The 19,325-nt window shown below is 52.3% G+C and overlaps 1 protein-coding gene across 1 annotated transcript; it reads right to left on the bottom strand.

Annotated features, from left to right (window-relative positions):
* Position 1: 1 nt before the first annotated feature.
* LOC141733604 (complement receptor type 1-like) lies at positions 2–19,275 on the bottom strand. Its single transcript, XM_074564185.1, has 22 exons — positions 18,624–19,275; positions 16,795–16,953; positions 16,112–16,303; positions 15,475–15,574; positions 14,840–14,925; positions 14,226–14,438; positions 13,502–13,684; positions 12,134–12,322; positions 11,453–11,647; positions 10,399–10,581; positions 9,842–10,030; positions 9,315–9,494; positions 9,007–9,176; positions 8,661–8,811; positions 7,298–7,459; positions 5,409–5,585; positions 4,393–4,572; positions 3,721–3,903; positions 2,964–3,152; positions 2,437–2,616; positions 1,768–1,967; positions 2–1,521 (listed from the first exon to the last, which is right to left on the bottom strand). The coding sequence occupies exons 2-22, from the start codon at positions 16,880–16,882 to the stop codon at positions 1,357–1,359; spliced, it is 3,555 nt and encodes a 1,184-aa protein (XP_074420286.1). The 5' UTR covers positions 16,883–16,953; positions 18,624–19,275; the 3' UTR covers positions 2–1,356.
* Positions 19,276–19,325: the final 50 nt, after the last annotated feature.

The raw sequence follows: 19,325 nt of genomic DNA, 5'->3' as shown, positions 1-19,325 counted from the left end.
AACACCCAGTTCTTATTCATGCTTATGGGTTTCGAGCCTTGCACGGGGAGATAAGACACGTTGTGTTTGCAGTCCCAGGGGAGCTCAACACGGAGGGGTGCGAGGTGTCCCACCAGGAGGGTGCAGTCCTGCTCTCCCTGCGGCACAGGGAGAACCGCAGTGCCTCCGAGAATGCCTCTCCTTGCGGAGCTCACCGCGACGTGGTGAAGCACAGGATGCATTATCACGAGCATCTCTCTGCCTGAAGATGTGAGACACCACCTCCTCCCTGCCTTTTGTGCCTTAGGCTCTAGTAACGTTTTAAGCAACTCTAATAGCTCGCAAAAGCCCGCATCTGGCAATGATATACCGCTGCAAACTGCAGATGAGTGCTCCCCCTGCTCCCACCCAGCAGCGCGCTGCTGTGCTGGCTGCGGCTCCCAAGAACCCCGAGGACCTGCTAGGGCTCTCTGTCAGAGCCACCGTGGGACCACTGTAAGTCAGTGACAGACTACAAGACACCCGTGGTTACACCTGCATCTTTATTGTAATCCTGAAGGGAAGGGGTAATTGCTGCATCGCAGAGCTCTGATCACCGCTGATCGAGTAGTAAGAGCACTTCGATTCTCTACCCTTAAAATTACAACATCTATTCTTAGCCTTTGCTTGCCAGAAATAGGGACATGGAAGATGACACCCCGCAGACCTCTGTCGCGTACAGTCCTGGGCCAGAAACCTGTTGCCTGCTTTAAATCCAGGGATAAGAGAATAGAAGCCTTTGCAAACGCACTTCTTATATGTAACTGCCCTTAACTTGAGGAATAGAAATCACGAGCTAGATTAACAGAAAATCAGGTAGTTAAACGCTCACTTCACTGCTATTTCTGGACAGAAGCAGCTCGCTAATGCTGTGACAGCCTGAGTTCGGTACGGCACGGGCAGGGGATCTGTTGTTGCCCAAACCACCAGCCAAAAGATCGCGGCAAAAGCACCTTTAGAGCCCCAGGAACTCATCTCCGCTAGAACTTTACTTCCCTGGACCTCAGTCCCCCTTCTCTCAGCTTAGCGCAGTTTATTCAGTGACTTGAAGGAGCTCAATTTAATTTCTTACTATGCTTCCTAAAATAAACTGTGAAAAAACACGTTTGCTAAATATGGAATCGAGCTTGTCAGATTTAAGGACAAGAGCTAAAATCTCTCTACGCTCTAGCATCTAGCGTGGAAAAAGCAGTCTCCCATGAACCGGTTATTATTCCTCTGGCTATACGCATGCAAGCATGAACAATAGTGTCACCGAGAGCCTTCGTATAGACATTGTCACTACAGAAACCGTGTGGTCACCAAAGGAAAGGTGACCATTACAGTGCATTACAGGACTCACTTTTTCAAGTTTTCTAGTTCCAGCTCTAGTTTTTTAATCTCCAGAAACAGTTTTTGTATTTCCAATAGAGTTTTCAGTTCTGCTGTAGGCACACCGCATTCAAAGACCGCTCTGATGTGATGAACCTCTTCACATACATCAGCATCATCTTCTTTTGTCTGCTAAAAAGTAAAGTAAAACAAAACAAACAAACCCCAGGAAAAAAGCATGCAATGTTGCAGTGCAGCAGATGGAGAGCCACCCACGGCCCTGCACGTCTGTCCCGTTTGCCACACTCTGCCCCGGCGCAGTCTGCATCCCCCAATGGCACCGTAAAGCAAAAGCTTTTAAGACGTTCAAGCGGATATTTATCATATTAGACGCCAGGCAGCATCCACCCAGGGACTCAGCCAGACTACGGTACTTACACACTTGGGCAGCGGTGTCCAGCTGCCATCAGGCAAGCACGTGGCCGTCCAAGAATCTTCTGAAGCCGTGACTGCATCCTCTGGAAAGTAGTATCCATCAAGGCATTCAAAAGTGACAGTCGCATTTGTTTGGTACCACGTTTTAACTTCCGAAGTGCTTTTCAGCCTTCCCTTGGCCACTTGTGGTTGTGGACACAGAACTGAAAGGAAAACCCACAGCAAGAGGCGGCTCAGCAAGAGCTGAAGTAGAAAAAAACAGAAATCTGTGAAGACTGAGCCAGTGCAGGTGACCTTAAATCTGTGGAACTGTGAAACCAAGCCTTAAAGCACAGTTACTTCCCCAGGCCCTTCGAGAGGGGAGGGTGAAGGTCAGAACAGCCCCTGGGAGATGTTACACGTTTGCTGTTTTCTGTCAGTGTCTCAACCCAAGCATCCCTACGCAGGAGTCTGCAGATCGACGTTTGTCAGTACGAATGTGCACTGAGGAGAAAATCAGTAACGATGGTGTCTCCTGCCCTGTCTCAGCGCCTGCTTTATACAAGACTGCCAAGGAAAACGCAGCTATTGCCTGGTAAACGTCAGCTGTTTCTTCTGCGAAGAGGGAAGGCAGTAGGGGGGGCCCCGAGGGCAGACACAGATGCGCAACACGTGCCCCCGGCCGGTACCCACCTGGCTGGCAGGAGGGCAGGGGCGGGTGCCAGGCGCCGTCGGCCAGGCACCGGCTCTCGGCATCGCCGCGCAGCACGAAGCCTTCCTCACAGGAGAACCGCACGCCTGCCCCGTAGGGAAACGTCAGCCTCTGCGGAGTCATCCTGGCCCTCTCCACTGCGGGCTTGGGGCACCGGACCACTGCGGGGACAGAGCAGGGGGGGCTTTGGCCGCTGCCCTTCCCCGGGGACAACGCGGGACCAGGTCAGGCGGCGCAGAGCCGCTCTTCCCCATGCTCTCTGCGTCACTTTTACACTCCAGAGAACTGATCCTCAGCTGCCTGCAGCCGCCCCCAGGGAGACCCCACCAGTCCCTGGGGTTACTGAGCAGCTCGTGGTGCTGAGACCTTCGCGCAGGAGCCGGAGGAGCCGCCTGGGCATTGGGTTTGGAGCTCCTGGACCAGGGCAGGTAACAGGGCTGGGGCTTAGCCCCAGCATCGTACCCAGCTCCTGGCTCCAGTCTGAGCCCGTCGGGGAGAAACGACTCACGCCTGCACTCCGGGGCCGGTCCGCTCCACGTCAGGTTCACCCCGTCGTCAGAGGTGCAGTAGACGGACTCGTCCCCAACGAGGGACAGACCCTCCACACAGCTGTACTTCACTTCTGTGCCGTAGGGAAACTGCTCCGTTCTCAAGCCAGTGTGCTGCCCGTTGGTGATTTTTGGAGGGGGGCCACAAACTACGAGAGAATAGAGAAAGGAAAAATGATGATTTTCTTCATTCGTGCAGGGAGACAGAGCAGTGCAGGGAAGCAGCAGGAGAAGCCGGTTCCCAATGCTCATACTTAGGGCTGCTCTCCTCAAAGTCCTCCTCGCTAGGTTTGGCCCTGGCTCTGCCAGCGTTCCCAGACTGACCCAGCTACTGACCACCCCCGCACGGCACAGCCCAAGGACCTCAGCGTGGGCTCCGTCCCCCCTCCTTCAGCCAGCCTTCCCTTGTCCCCATCCCTTTTCCATGAAAAATTATCCTGCTCATCAGCAGGGTCAGGGAATTGCAAGTGTCATAAACCCCTTGAACAGTCTGAGAAATGGCTGCGAGTTCCTTTACGCAAAACATTTAATCAATTACAGTTTTGATAGAAGATGAAAACCTTAAAGCCATGTAATGCTGTGGACTTGGACCCCCTCTCCCAACACCGCCTTCTCCGAGAACTGATGCTCAGGTTACGTGATTTTCTCCCTGCTGTTCCTACCCGCTGCAGAGATGCGACTCCCAGCACCCGCCGCACTGCCCACATCCGCGCTCACCCTTGTCGCAGTACGGCACCGGGGGTCTCCACGTCCCGTCGGCCGAGCACTGGATCCTCTGGCTGCCCCTCAGCACGTACCTGGGGTCGCACTGAAATTCCACCTGGTGCCCAACGGTGTATTCGTCTTTCCTGGGGCTGGTCTCCCTCCCGTGGAGGATGGTCGGGCTGGGACACTGCACCCCTGAGGAACACCCGCGTCAGAAGGAGCTCCCATGGTTTGGCTCGGGAGGGGAGAGCAGGAGACATTTGCATGCGGGTGTTTTCCCATGGTGGCGGTTGCTGACCCAGAGAACCTGCCAGGCGGCCTGTTAATGCTGACAGACTTCTCTCACCAGGCCCAGCATGCTCAGGGACGGTAATTATGTGATAACAACCGTTTCTCTTGGAAGGCAGAATGATCTGAGCCCTGTGATTAACTATAAATTGTGCTGAAGGGATGGCATGTCACTAGCTGCATCACTCCATCCTTGTTTGAACAGCTAAACAATCAGCGTGAGTTGCAGCTACTTCTTTGCAGCCACGCTACCCTTTGATAAGCAAAATTATTATTAGTGAAGCCAAAGCACGGCTCAATAAAGTCTTTATGGCTCAGCATCACTTGAAAATTTTGTTATTTCCACATCATTACATTGATGCTTTGTTGGAAAAGCGAAGGGAATGGCATACTTACTCTGGCAAAGCTTTGGGATCACAGACCACGTGAAATTTTCAAGGCAAGTAGTTACTGGGGAGACGTTGGGGAGCAGAGTGTATCCATATCTGCAGGAGTAGGTCACGGTTGTCCCGACTGGAAAGGTGTGCTGAGGGCTTCGGTCCGCGTAATCGACGGCAGGAGGGTAGGGGCAGCGACCTGGCGCCAGAGCAGGGGACAACAGGGACCCTGAGAGCTGGGCGGTCTCCCCACAGTCCTGCCGGGCACGGAGTCGAGCCCTGCCTTTGGGGGGGCCCAGCCTGCCCCCGCGCAAGGGCACAAACCCTGGAGAGAAGCGAGGGGCAGCAGCGACACTCAGCATCGCTGTGGGGGAGGGGGGCGAAGTGAAAAGGGAAAAAATAACGGTGACAAATCCACCAAAGGACGTGGTGAATCTAACGAGTCTTTATTCTTGGGCATTTTTGCATCTCGCTGGATGCACCTCGCAGCAGGGCAGGACAGCCTGCCACCATACCCGGGGCGGTGAAAGAGCAGAGGGGAATCAGAATTGTTTTGGTTGGAAGAGACCTTTAAGATCATCAAGTCCAACCGTGAACCCAGCACGGCCAAGTTACCACTAAATCACGTCCATCAGCGCCACATCTCCACCCCTTTTAAATACCTCCAGGGATGGTGACTCCACCGCTTCCCTGGGCAGCCTGTTCCAATGCTTGACAACCCTTTTGGTGAAGAAATTTTTCCTAATATCCAATCTAAACCTCCCGTGGTGCAACTTGAGGCCATTTCCTCTTGTTCTATCGCTTGATACCTGGGAGAAGAGACTGACCCCCCCCGCGCTAAACCCTCCTCTCAGGTCGTTGTAGAGACTGACGAGGTCTCCCCTGCATCCTGCTGCCAAACATCAGGCAGCACAGCTGGCGGTGGTGCCCGTCCTCCAACCCCTCTCCTGCCAACACCGCACGTGCTTTTAGTGAAATACAAGCAGGCAATTACACATAGGAGGCAAGGTACCGAGAAAAGAGATCTGAGCATACCTAGGACGCAGGTGGGCATCCGTGAGTGCCATCTGCCATTGCTCAGGCACTGCAGGGTGGTGGCACCCACGGGGACGTAGCCGGCATCGCACTTGAGCGTGGCCGTGCTGCCGTAGGTGAAGTTCTGTGCAGGTTTCAGCTGCCCGTGTGCGATGGCTGGGACAGGACACTGACCCTCTGTGGATCACCAAACAGGGCTTTTCAGGGTTATTCTCACTGAGTACAGCTACGGTGACCAGCGGTCACTGCTCCTCCCTCTGGTCAGAGAAGACAAATCAGTTTAACAAAAGCAGCAACTGAGGCAGAGAGGTTAGGGGTCAAACAAGCGTGCTTGAGCAGTCATCGCCGGTAGACTCCAACGTGTAGCATTTCCATTGCACACAATCAAACATGGTCTCTCCATCGCACACAATCAAACACGATCTCTGCCCTCGCCTGACGGCACTTGCTCTAGCAGGTTGCAGAACGACTCCCCTGCACGCTCAGGAGCGGGGTGACGCCAGGGTGCCGGCACCCCATCTCCAGATTTACAACAAACAAGAGGTTCTCCAACAAGTGTGTAACCTCTACCACACACGCACGTCACTCATGTCCCAACAAGACACTTTTTTGTCCAGCTACTGTATATCCCATGAGAAATATTTTGGGGCTGGTCACAAACTACAGTATGAGAGAACATTAAACCAAGGCAGCTATAACCGGCATTCCCTCACGCCTTACAAGAGGTGCTGGCAGGTCACCAAGCCACAGTGTGCCTGTGTTAGTGTCATACCTGGTTCACAGCCTGGTAGAGCATCCCAGGCGCCGCCACACCTGGACCGTGTCGGGGCAGCGCCGGCAATGCTCCTTGAATACCGATACCCATGGAAAGAGCATCTCTGAAGACCTCTGTGTTTTCCCCAGGCCCCAGCTTAGGTATCGGCGCTCTGTTGGTTACGTTTGGAAAATGGACCAAGCACCGTGAATTTAAAAAAAAAAATAAGTAAATTTAAAAAAAAAATAAGTAAATTTAAAAAAAACCTTGCAAAGGCGGTGCTGGCAGCTGGGGGGCAGCAGATGCCTCTGCAGGGAGGGCTGGGGATGCTGCACACATTGAAGAAGTTTCTGAAAAGGCCCATTTTTAAAGGAACTTTCGACTTCGCTGTCAGAAACTGAGTTATTCCCCTTCCTAGAAACATTAGTCAGCAAATCCCCACTTCTCCTGTCCTGAAGCCAGTCTGCGGGATGCGTGAGAATGCACCAGCTACCTTCGAGATGTCTACAGGCTGCCTCAGCGCTCGAGCATCGACCTTGGTATCAACCTGATACCACTCAAATTGCTAACTATGAGCCTTTTAATTAAACAGTAAAAGCTAGTGCCTGTCTAATTGAGTCCCCCCATCCCACCACCATCCTCATCTTTGAGCCCCAGACCGTAGCAACATCCTCTGACCCTGGGAGCCACTTGTCAGCTACCGCACGGATGGGCGAGGCGAAGGGTGACATACTGCCTGCGACACGAGCTCCGAACCCCAGAGCAGGAGCAGTTCTACAGAGACCCGGCCCCGGGCTGTCCCAGGGACAAGCACGTAGCCTCCGAGCCAGCCGCACTTAACACCGCTCCCAGGGGGTCTGTACCCCAACGTGAGACTTCTGAGAAGCATTGGGAATTTTGGGTGGCTCTTTGCGAGTATCTAGACGTGCAGCAGAAAAGGAGAAACGGGCGATTAGCAGCACCACCGAGCTCAGATTGTCCTTACAGGAACACCAGGCACAGAAAGGGATCAGCAGCGGCTGCAGCCAGAGGAAGGGCTCCCGCTGAATTTTCCTAACCTGATCCTTACGTGTTTGATCCGCAAGCAAAGATGAGCCACAGAAGCAAAGAAAATGAGCAGGGGAGTGACACTCACCGAGACTCCCAGCCGGCTGCAGCACGAGCACCACCACTGCCAGGAGCTGCCCCAGCCCGTGGAGAAACGCTGGCATGGTGTGGAGGAGAGACGCCAGCATGATGCAGGAGCTGTTGGGCCAGCACTGTGGGCAGGCGAGAGCCTGTCCCTGCTGAGAGCCTGCTGCAGCGTGCCGGGGAAGGGGAAGCAGCCGTGGGAAGTTGGGGACAGGCCAGACGAGCCCCGCTGACACTGCCACCCCCCGGCCCTTCTGACCTGCCCGAGGCGAGGGCTGCCCTCCCTGAGCTCCCCAGGGAGGATGTACCGTGGGAGAGAGAGAACACTGCTCTGCCTTCTGCCCTGCTGGGGACAGTGGGAATAAAGGTATTTCAGAGCTGGAATGGCTCTGCAGCACCCTGGCCTCGTGTCCAAAGCGCAGGGAGCCGCTGCTGGGTGGTGCGGATTCACCTTGCCGCACACCCCCGCACTCTGCCCAGGGAACAGCAGCCCTCCGAGCCTAATGCAGCACTGATTGCTGAAGCACCTCCTCTTTCCTTTCCTGTAGATAGGACAGAATTATTAAAAGCCAGACACAGCTGTCATTGCAATTGCAGCTTTATTGTAATCTGGTGGTGAAGGAGTATTGGTCCGATCACAAGATGCGTGCTAACAGAGCGCTTCCCCTTTACTGGACATTGCAGAAAAAAAATTCAGCTGCTTCTTCCTTTACGCTTTTATTCCCAACAACCGCTGTTGGTGCGCACACAAAGATGCAGCGAGTGGCACTGCTGTGGCCCCAGCTACATCTGTCCTGCCTGGGAAGAAAACCTGGCATTTTTTGTTATGCTAGAAGACAGGCTTTGAAGTTTTCTTCATTGCGCCTGCTCTGAAGGTCACCGCTAATTAGGCAGTTAAGTGCTTGTTCACAATAATGAATGCGAGATAAATGAACAGAGCAGCAATGGGGTGTGCTGGATTGCGGCTGAAGGAGGTGCAGCAGTTGTGGGCAAGTGTGGGTCGGTGGCTCTTGCCATGGTCGTGCCTGTCTGTACGGCATCTGCTCGGCTCCGACAAAAGTTTACTCTCCACTCGGTTCCTTTCTAACCACGCACTTGTCAGTATAACAAACGCATCTAAATGGAAAGCTTTGAAATGTAGAAAGTGATGGGCAAACCCAACCCAGCGAGCTCTAACAGAACGAGCCAGAAAAAGTCACTTTCTGACTTCCCCATATGACCAAATGTGTTCCTTGACTGATTGGTAGATTTTGTTCTGGCTACTTAAGTATTAGCACAAATTAAGAAGTCATAAAAAATGCTCAGTCAGCATGATTATCCAACACGCAAAGAGGACGGGTCTTATGATACCAGTGACGACAGTCAGCCATATGCTGTGATTCTTAGATCCTTTTCAAGTTTCTGGATCTCCAGGTACAGTTTCTGGACTTCCAGCAGGGTTTTCAGTTCTGTCAGAGGAATTCCGCACTGGAAAGCTTCCCTGCGTCGAAGAATCTTCTCACATGTATCCCGTTTTTTCTTTAAAAGAACCCAAACAAAGGCAGAGGGCATGAGACTCCACTGCAGGGACCTACGTGCGGAGCATCCCCCTCCCGCTGCAGCCCCTCGCCCAGCCCTGCTGTAACGGAGCAGCCACCTGAGGTCAGACCAGAGCTATTCCAGCTCTAAATGGGGCGAGATACAGGCAAAGCCTGGGCAGATGGTGGTACTTACACACGTGGGCGGTGGTATCCAAGTGCCGTTAACTGAGCAGGTAGATTGTGTATTTACTTGTTGATTGCCATTGCGTCTGCAGTAGAACGACAGGGTTTCATTCACCTCGTACCATAATTTAAGAGTGCGAAGCGTCATGTCCTCCTCTATCAAGGGCGGGGGACAATGAACTGAAAGGAAAATGCATGCCAAAAAAATAATGTAATGGGAGGAGGTGGAGGAGAAAACTCCCTGCGAATCCCACCTGCGTCTGGGGATTCAAAGGAGCAGCCTGTGCAGACCAGCACCTGCCGGGGGCCGGTACCCACCTGGCTGGCAGGAGGGCAGGGGCGGGTGCCAGGCGCCGTCGGCCAGGCACCGGCTCTCGGCATCGCCGCGCAGCACGAAGCCTTCCTCACAGGAGAACCGCACGCCTGCCCCGTAGGGAAACGTCAGCCTCTGCGGAGTCATCCTGGCCCTCTCCACTGCGGGCTTGGGGCACCGGACCACTGCGGGGACAGAGCAGGGGGGGCTTTGGCCGCTGCCCTTCCCCGGGGACAACGCGGGACCAGGTCAGGCGGCGCAGAGCCGCTCTTCCCCATGCTCTCTGCGTCACTTTTACACTCCAGAGAACTGATCCTCAGCTGCCTGCAGCCGCCCCCAGGGAGACCCCACCAGTCCCTGGGGTTACTGAGCAGCTCGTGGTGCTGAGACCTTCGCGCAGGAGCCGGAGGAGCCGCCTGGGCATTGGGTTTGGAACTCCTGGACCAGGGCAGGTAACGGGGCTGGGGCTTAGCCCCAGCATCGTACCCAGCTCCTGGCTCCAGTCTGAGCCCGTCGGGGAGAAACGACTCACCCCTGCACTCTGGGGCCGGTCCGCTCCACGTCAGGTTCACCCCGTCATCAGAGGTGCAGTAGATGGAGGTGTCCCCAATGAGGGACAGACCCTCCACACAGCTGTACTTCACTTCTGTGCCGTAGGGAAACTGCTCCTGCCCCAGGCCAGAGCTCTGCCCGTTGGTGATTTTTGGAGGGGGGCCACAGACTGTGGAATAAAGGGAATTGATTAATAAATAAATAAATAAATAAATGCCGATTATCATATTCAGGTGAGACTCAAAATCACTTGAGGGAAGTCAGTACAAGAGTTAACTTCATGTTTGTAGTGTGGCAGATCCACATGAAGTTGCTGCCTGGCTTCTAGCCTCTTACACCGGCTCAAGGCTCCCACTCCTCGCTCGGCTCCCACCTGGGTCACATCTCCAGGGAGAAGCCACCTCAGTGCCATCAGCCCAGGAGCCACTGATCGTCGTCCTGCTCCCCAGAAGCAGATGCTGAAGGCAGGTCTGTCTCTGACTGCTCTTTCTGAATACTGATGCATGAGATTTCTTCTCAGCGCGGTGTTACACATACCTGTATCACAAAACGGTAACGGGGGAGACCAGCTCGTGTCGGCCTGACACACCGTCAAGTCCTGGCCCCTGAGGAGATAGCCCGAATCACACGCCAGCCTCAGCTGGGTCCCAACTGTGTAGTCATTTTTGCTTTTATAGACCTCTGTTCCATGAGTAATATCTGGCTTTGGGCAACGAGGTACTAGAAACAACAGAAAATAAAGGATGTCATGTATTTTCAGAACAAACTCAGTGAAGATGGTTTCTGTGGAGAAGACAGTTATTAAGAACATTTGAACCCTGGAAAAAAAGGTGGCTATCATCCAGATGCAGGTCTCAGTGCTTCCTTTGCAACACTAGAGGAGTTTCTGCTTCCACAGTCAGGTTTTTCTGAGGCTGCTGGGAAAGGCATGTGCTGCAGAGCTGGGTCCATGCGCAACCGAGCCTCTGAAGCGGAGCAGGCTCCTTCCTCCTGGCAAGCTTTTCCTGAGATTTTGGGCTCAGGCAGCTTACAGCAGCTCACCTATATTGCTGTGGTGCCCCCATCGCTAGGGGATTTTTAGTTTCAGCAGTGTCACTTATTTATGCTGTTGCATTTTCTTCCGAGAGGGGAAATGCATTGGGAACGTCCTCTGCTCCCAAGCCTCACGTCAGCAAAGCAGCCCAGCTGTCGTCCGCAGCACAAACCACATCCCCTTCCAGCCGGGTAAGTGTCTCCCAGGCTTCTCAGGAGCCTGTAAGAGCTACCAACACCCACCTTCCCATCCCACCCCCCAGACACCAGCTCAGCCCCCTGCCCAAACCCCGGACTTTTCCAACAGCAATCCCCAGGCAATATAATTAATCTGGATCTTTTGCTGCCTCTTTCTTCCAAGTTAACACAGGAGGACTACATCTGGAGATACACTGCAGCGGAGCAAAACTCTCCTTGGCTACTACCACCATCATCTAATGCCCCCTGTAGATCTTTCTGTGGATGTCAGCAGACAGCTCCGCTGGATACAGTGACCCCAACCTTTGCAGTCGAAAACAAGCAGTCGCCAAGCCAACGTGCTTCGCCAGCTCTCGCCTACCTGGCGTGCACTCCGGTACTGCTGGATCCCATCTACCGTCAATGGTACACTGAAGCACAATGCTACTGCTATGGCCTCTGAAAGCAAAGCCATCATTGCACGTAACTTCCAGTGTGTCTCCATACACGTAATCGTCTTTCGCCCATACACGTAAGGGCCTTCCATTCCTGATGTCTGGATTTGAGCAATGAATTCCTGAGAAATGCCAAACATTGGTGAGTGTGGAACCACGGCAAAACCATCTGGCCGACAGCAGGTTGATTGTACACAGGAGGGCGAATGCTTTGTAAGACACAGACACATCACAACACTAAATCTGCCCCACCACCATCCCTGGGCGCTCCTGGGGGACGGGATGTTTGTTTGCAAGGGATTCTGCAGCCCCAGCCTCCCCTGGGATGGCACGAGGGGCCCTCGACACCGCAATGACTTTTTCCACAGGTTGAAGGGACTAGAAAGCATACTGGTAAATAAAGGAGAGAAAACCCTGGGGCTGGGGAGCAAATCAAAGGAGTTCAAGAGTCCCATGCAAAGACCAGAGATGCCAAACGTCACCCGGAGCACCCCCTCGCTCTCCCCCACCCTGCCATCTGCACAGCAGCGGACCACGTACAGTCTCTTCGTTCGGTAATAATTTTGCCAAATCAGAAGGGCAAGCAAGCCGAAGGAACGTACACTTACTTTCGCAAGAATGCGGAGTTTCAGTCCATGTGAAATCCGGCAGACACTTAATGTGCCGTGTGGTTTCTCCCGGGCTGAACTGGTGGCCCTCCCTGCACTCGTAGGTGATGACAGTCTCCACAGGAAACAAATTGCCAGCAAGTCTTGCTTTAACAGCATTAGGCACATCTGGAGGGTCGTCACAGCTACCTAGGAGTGAAAGAGCCATTTAGGGACATCGCCAGCGATAAACCAGCAAGGCCCATAATGGTGTGTAAAGAGAAAGAATTTGGGTAAAAATCAGGGGCTCACGTTGTTCTTTCTGAGATGCACTTAATCGTTTGAGTTCAATAACACTAACGACTGAACGCAAAGGAGACCAATGAAAACATATGCATAATTTCGGACTGCATGGTAATTTTCCCTGTTAGAACGAGATGTAATTTCTAATAAAATTTATGCTATCTGAGGCTCCCAACAAACTTCAAAATAAAGTGTAGTGAGGTTAATTTAGTCCCTTTGAATTCTCCTGAGAAATGCTCACCAGCTGGAATGGGACAAGGCTTTAGCCTTTATGGCCCCAAGTCATAAATTCCTGAAGTCACCTTAGTGCTACAGAGACATCAGGAAAAAAAAAAATAAATCAAAAATCAAAAAGTTCAGTCTTGGAGCCATCACTTTCATGACCTAATGCTTTCTGAGATGTGCCCTCGTGGCCAAAAAGGCCAATGGCATCCTGGGGGACATCAAGAAGAGTGTGGCCAGCAGGTGGAGGGAGGTCATCCTCCCCCTCTGCTCTGCCCTGGGGAGGCCACAGCTGGAGCGCTGGGGCCAGTTCTGGGCTCCCCGGTTCCAGAAGGACAGGGAACTGCTGGAGAGGGGACAGCAAAGGCCCACCAAGATGATGAGAGGACTGGAACATCTCTCTGATGAAGAAAGGCTGAGGGATTTGGGTATTTTCAGTCTGGAAAAAAAGAAGACTGAGGGGGGATCTCATCGATACTGATCAATAGCTAAAGGGCAGGTGGCAAGAGGATGGGGCCAGGCTCTTCTCAGTGGTGCCCGGGGACAGGACAAGAGGTAACGGGCACAAACTTGACCATGGGAAGTTCCATCTCAACATGAGGAGGAACTTCTTTGCTGTGAGGGTGGCAGAGCCCTGGCACAGGCTGCCCAGAGAGGTGGGGGAGTCTCCGTCTCTGGAGACATTCCAACCCCGCCTGGACGCGTTCCTGTGCCACCTGCTCTGGGTGACCCTGCTCTGGCAGGGGGTTGGAGGGGATGATCTCCAGAGGGCCCTTCCAACCCCCACCACTCAGATTCTGTGCGATGGGCGGGAACTTCAGGGAAGCAGAGCTGCCGGAGCAGCGCTGGGCGCAGCACACTCACTGCGCTGGCAGAGGGGCAGCGGCGGGTCCCAGAGCCCGTTTTCGCTGCAGGTGCAGGTGTCGCTGCCGTTCATGGCGTAGCGGAAGTTGCAGTCGAAGATGACGGTGTCTCTGTAGGTGTACTCAGCCCGGTACCCGCTCAGCAGCTTCCCGTTCTCCACGCTGGGATGCTCACAGCCCACCACTGCGGCAGGGAAACACCACCACTTAGGAAATGATGCTCGACAGGGGAGATTAGGAGACTAAAAACATTCTCACATGCGTTCACCAAAAAGGCTGAAAACGGACATGACAAAGGCTGGCGTGATGCTTTTGAACACCTTACAATATTCATTATTGTTATTATTTTATACTTTTTATTAAGGCAAAGCATAAAATGAACATAGGAAAGGGCAGCAGGTATCACAGCAGCTTTCTGAATTCTTTGCAGGCATTATGTTTTACACAGGCCGGCAGGCAAGACGCACCGTCTGGGCTGCGAACGCTACTGAAATCCCACTCCGTGTCCCCTGCTGAGTCGGTGACCGCGAGCAGCCACGGTCCCTGCCAGGGGAGACCCTAAATCCTGTTGCTGCTGCCAAAATGAGAGGGGCTCGTCTGCAAGAGGCGATTCCACCAGGTAAAGGAGAGAGACGGCTCCGAGAAGAAAACAGCTTTAGCTGTAGGGAGCGGAGAAGGGGCTACGGGTGATGCCACCCCGACGAGCCTGCAATCGCCCACCTCACCTTTGCACTCCGGGGCTGGCTTGTTCCAGACACCGTTTATGTTGTCTGTGGTCGTACAGAAAATAGAGGCATCTCCCACCAACGAGAAAGGTTTCTCCCCCCTTCTGACAGCGTGGCACCGGTATGTGACAGATGTTCCGTATTCAAAGTGCTCTTTGTCAGCTCCGCTGTGCTCTCCGTTAGCTATTTTTGGAGGGGGTGAACATGGAATTGCTGGGGAGGGAGGGGGGAGAAATGGCAGAGGGAGGGAAGAACAAGAGAGAAAGAACTTAATTTGTTTTGAACCAAAGGGCTGGTAAGAAAAAAAATGAAACACAAGGTGCCAGAAGGGTCAGAAATTAAGGGCAGGTCTCAGGGGAGCTGCACGCCAGCCCCCAGACAGCAGAGCTCTGACCTGGGCACAGAGTGGTTTGGGGATGTACCAGTCTTACATGAAGCTGCCTTACTCCCAGACAGCGAATAAATATTTCTGCCAGATGATGCAGGAAGAAAAACACAAAAGGAAAAATGTCTTTCCAGGCTCCCCTGAAATCCTCAGCAGGGCAACCCGGCTGCTTCCGTATCCACCCCCAGTAGCATTTCAACTGTAAGTCCATTAAGGAACTCGTACTTACCCTCACAGAAGGGAATATCTCTGTCCCATGTAACAACCCCGTTTTTAATCACACATCGAATTTGAGAATTTCCAACCAGTCTGAACCTGTGTGAAAGAGGGGAGAGGGAATCACTCGACAAACTCAGTTTTGATGTATTACCTATAACATCACCACCAGGATGGTTCTGGCTTCTTTATCGTAATTACAGCTGATCAGAAATTTGCCATCAACGTCATTTTTTCAAAGACACACTGGCTTTTGACAAAAGCACTTTTTAATTAAAAAAAAAAACAAACCACACATGACTTTTAAGGAAAAACATCGACTGTATCAGCCAGCTATAGCTGTCACTGCAGCTCTGAGTTCAGTATTGATATATTTTCTTCAAGACAACACTGAAACATTGGAAATGGTTTAGAAAGGGCCAGGAGAGTAAGCTTGAGTTCGGGAAGAACTGCCTCAAAGTATGAGATTAAGAAAACTCTGACAGTCTTGAAGTTCTCAGAGGAAAGCTTAAGAGATATTTCAACCACAGTCTGCAATTACCTACACTGGTAAGGCTTCTGCCAGGACAGCCTTTAATCTAGAGGAAAAAACTTCAAGAAAATCGCCGGGGAAGAAGAGGACCCGTGCCCTGAGTGCCGCCGGCTTACCCAGTGTTGCAGGTGAAGTTCACCGCCGCACCAAAAGTGAACCTTCCTTCCAGGATGAGTCTGCCGTTGGCCGGCTCTCCAGGGTAGACACACAGCTTTGCTGGGGGACAACAGGACTGGAGTTAGCTCTTATTTCACGTTCTTGAAGAATCAGGAAATGGCAGCAGGAAAGCAGAAGACTCCTCCAATACTGAGCAAGGGGCTGGGGACCAGAGACATCCAGATTTCCCCTCCAACCCTAAATTACTCCATCATTCACGATGCATCATGACCTGCAGCCAGGGTTACTGCAGTCGAAGTGGGGTTTTGCAGTAACCCTGGCAAGTGCGACAGTGTTTCTTCCCAGCTAAAGCATTCTCCTACTGCAAGCTTGAAATACTCGTTTTTTTTGAACCAAGAGTTACGAAGTGCCTGAGCAGAAGAACATCCTTTGAGTGGGCAATCAAACACAGTCAACATCAAAACAGACTCCAGCTTTTGCCATCCTTGCCAGTACTTTGCGGAACACAACCAGGGCTTCGTGTCAGGTCACTCGTGTCCCACCATCCCACGAGGTCCCTTTGGGTGTCCAACACAATGAGCTGACGGCATCACCGAATAAAGAACAAAATCAAAAGTCAACCAAATACATACTCACGTGTACACATGTCCAGTGATCCGTGCCACCTATTGTTCCTTCCACAAACAAGACTGGTTCGGGCATTGACACTTCTCATATAACCTGGACGACAGACGTACTCCACTCTGGAATTCACGGGAAACATAGCAATGCCCTGATGCTCCTCTTTGAGTTCTGCAGACGGGATACGCGGCGGAGCATCGCAGACGCCTACCGAAAGAAACTCCATCAGAAAGACACTGGGAGGAAAAGCGGTGGGAGTTCGGGCCTGATTTACTCTGATGGTCCAGGCGAGGACGTTTTGGTGGCCTTAAAACTTCTTAAAGCTAGAAACAAAGAGCAGAAGCACAGTCTGCGACTGGGGGTGGCCGAGGCTGGGGGGCATCACCCCACGAGGTCCTGTGCTCCTCGCACCTCATCCAGCAGTTTCAAAGGCTGGAGACAAACTCCAGATTAACCGTTTCCTCTCCCCCATTAGCATAAGTCATTGCACCTTTTTCAGCTGGAATAATTTTACATCTGTTTTACACAGAAAGGAAAAAAAGGCAAAGGAAGATAGATTCTGATCACAAAGATTTACGATGTTCTCAAAATGCAAAGGCAACATGGAAAAAAAAAAAAGGATCCAAGTCTTGTAAACCCCGGGAGAAGGTTTCCCTTTGAGGGATCTCAGATTACCCCCGACGGACTCATTCACTTACTCTGGACAGCCACGACAAGAGCAGCAGCGAGGAATAACCCAAGGAGAGCAGCACGATCCCTCTGCCTCCTCGGCTCCGAAGCTGGCATCTTTCTTTATTCCAGCCTCCCCGTCCGGAGACCCCACAGAAGTTACCACATTCTTTTTCTAGGCCAAATACCTGTAAAAAGAGCAGGGGGGTTATTTACACTCAGGAGAACCATAGCTCATAGGGATGGGTCTCATTTCTCCATCCCTCAGCGGTTCCCACAGTGGTGGCCGTGGACCGGGAGCTGCAGGAGCTATTGCAACACTCCGGGAGAGCGGAGCGGCTCCGCTGCTGGCTCCTCTCCGGCTGACGGGACCCAGAGCCGGGGCGGAGGAGCTGGGGCAGAGCCGGGTTTGGGTGAGGGAGGCTGGGTCCAGCTGAGCAGACCCAGAGACGGGAAAATACAACGTAAACAGCACAACTAACTGTAGCCATTAAGCGATTCCCACAGGCTTTATTGCACTAGTCTCATCCATTCGCATTTTTGACAAATTTTGATTAAAATTTGAAAATAAACTTTTTAAAAAGAAAGACTGAACAGCTCGGCTCCAACCATAATATAAATACTTATGTAGCTTGTCAGCTTCGACTTAAAAACACTGGATCCCCAACATAGCGTTCTTCCCAGCCGACCGGCCAAATCGGTACCTGCAGGGCCATGAGTACTGCGTTCAGTTTTGGGCCCCTCGCTACAAGAGGGACATTGAGGTGTTGGAGCGTGTCCAGAGAAGGGCTACAAAGCTGGTGAGGGGCCTGGAGGACAAACCTTATGAGGAACGACTGAGGGAGCTGGGGTTGTTTAGCCTGGAGAAGAGGAGGCTGAGGGGAGACCTTATCACCCTCTACAACTACCTGAAAGGAGGTTGTAGAGAGATGGGGGCTGACCTCTTCTCCCTGGTGACAAGTGATAGGACGAGGGGAAACGGGTTCAAGTTACGTCAGGGGAGGTTTAGATTAGATATTAGGAGACATTTTTTCACTGAAAGGGTTATTAAACATCGGAATAGGTTGCCCAGGGAGGTGGTGGATTCACCATCTCTGGAGGTGTTTAAAAAAAGAGTAGATGGGGCACTGAGGGACATGGTTTAGAAGTGGCTCTTGTCAGGGTAGGCTAAAGGTTGGACTCGATGATCTTAAAGGTCCCTTCCAACCTCAACAATTCTATGATTCTATGATTCTATGAGTTTATCTGTACCTTCTGGAAAAAGTCCCCTGAAAATTATCTTACAGGTAAAACACCTTGTTTTAGTAATAAATCTCTTGGAAGCAAATTCTTAGTCAGATGAAGTCCCGCTGGAGTCAGTACAGCCCCCTACCAATAAATTACATGCAGAAAGAGAGAGATCGGGCAGCGTCTAACCAAAAAGATACATCAGTTCTCTGCTAATAACGTTAACTGATTAAAGCTACAAAGCAGACAAGTCCTTCAGGAGGACAATTACTTTACAAAACAGAATTCAAGTGCAATTTGGACTAACCTGGCACCCCCAGACGTCAGCAAGGGTCCTCTCTGACTTTGTTATCCAGGATCATCACTTATGACCCTAAACCCTCCCAACGTTATGTTACGCTCCACGTGCCTACCTTCCTCCTGGGAACGAGAGTCTCGATGCTTTCTGCCCTAAACCTACCGCTTCCCGTGGCTGTTTCATTCCTCTGGCTTTCCTTCAATCCTTGTTACAGCTCTTGGTTTAATTTGATTTATTTTACTCATCTTTGCGCCCGATAGAGTTGCAAGAAAGCTCCAACCTAGTTCCCAGGAGCAACGTCGCCTAAAGCCGTATTGCTCGAAGTGGTGTTACCTGGAGGTCTGGCAGCAGGAGATGGAGAGACCCGGCGTGTTCGGCTCACGCAAGACGAAGTGATGGCTGCCCTTGTCCTTGTCCAGTCCCCCAGCCCCACGGCGCTGAAGGAGGAGTTACGCCTACATGCTCAGATATGGCTCCATCCAGAAAAGTTTGAATTCTGCAGAAACCGGAGAGTTATGCCAGTTGACCCATAAATCATTAACTCCTCCTCTAAGCAAGAAGGAAGTTGTATATTCAACCCACAAAGCGAAACACTAGAAAACTGAATGCGACCCAAGCAGATGTTGAAATTGTTTGTTTTCTGTGTGGAGCTGCCAACTCTTTGTTGAAATGATCCTTGCTGAGCAGGACGCTGCCCATTCCACCCCGCAGCAACGGCACCTGGCCAGTGGCAGTCCCCAGCACAATGAGGACCTCCTCGAGAGGAACGCTTCACCTGGGGCATGTCAACCACGAGCGCATCCCTTCTGACCCTGAAAGCCTACAGCCAGTGTTCAAAACATGGTTTCTTCAAACAGCTCCACCTAATCCCGTTAAAGCAACACCAGCTGGAGCTCAGCAGCACACAAGGTCCCGGGGAGCATCACTCAGAGCTGACCACCCAGGCCCGTGATGGGAACCCAGCTGCCTTTCGTCTCTGTGAAAGCTCTTCCCCGATCCGGCTGTCGCTGGCGGGTCATTTTCCAGTAAAAAGAG

The sequence above is a fragment of the Larus michahellis genome, chromosome 21 (assembly GCF_964199755.1).
Source record: "Larus michahellis chromosome 21, bLarMic1.1, whole genome shotgun sequence".
Classification (NCBI taxonomy): domain Eukaryota; kingdom Metazoa; phylum Chordata; class Aves; order Charadriiformes; family Laridae; genus Larus; species Larus michahellis.
This window is presented reverse-complemented; position numbering and strand designations above follow the sequence as displayed.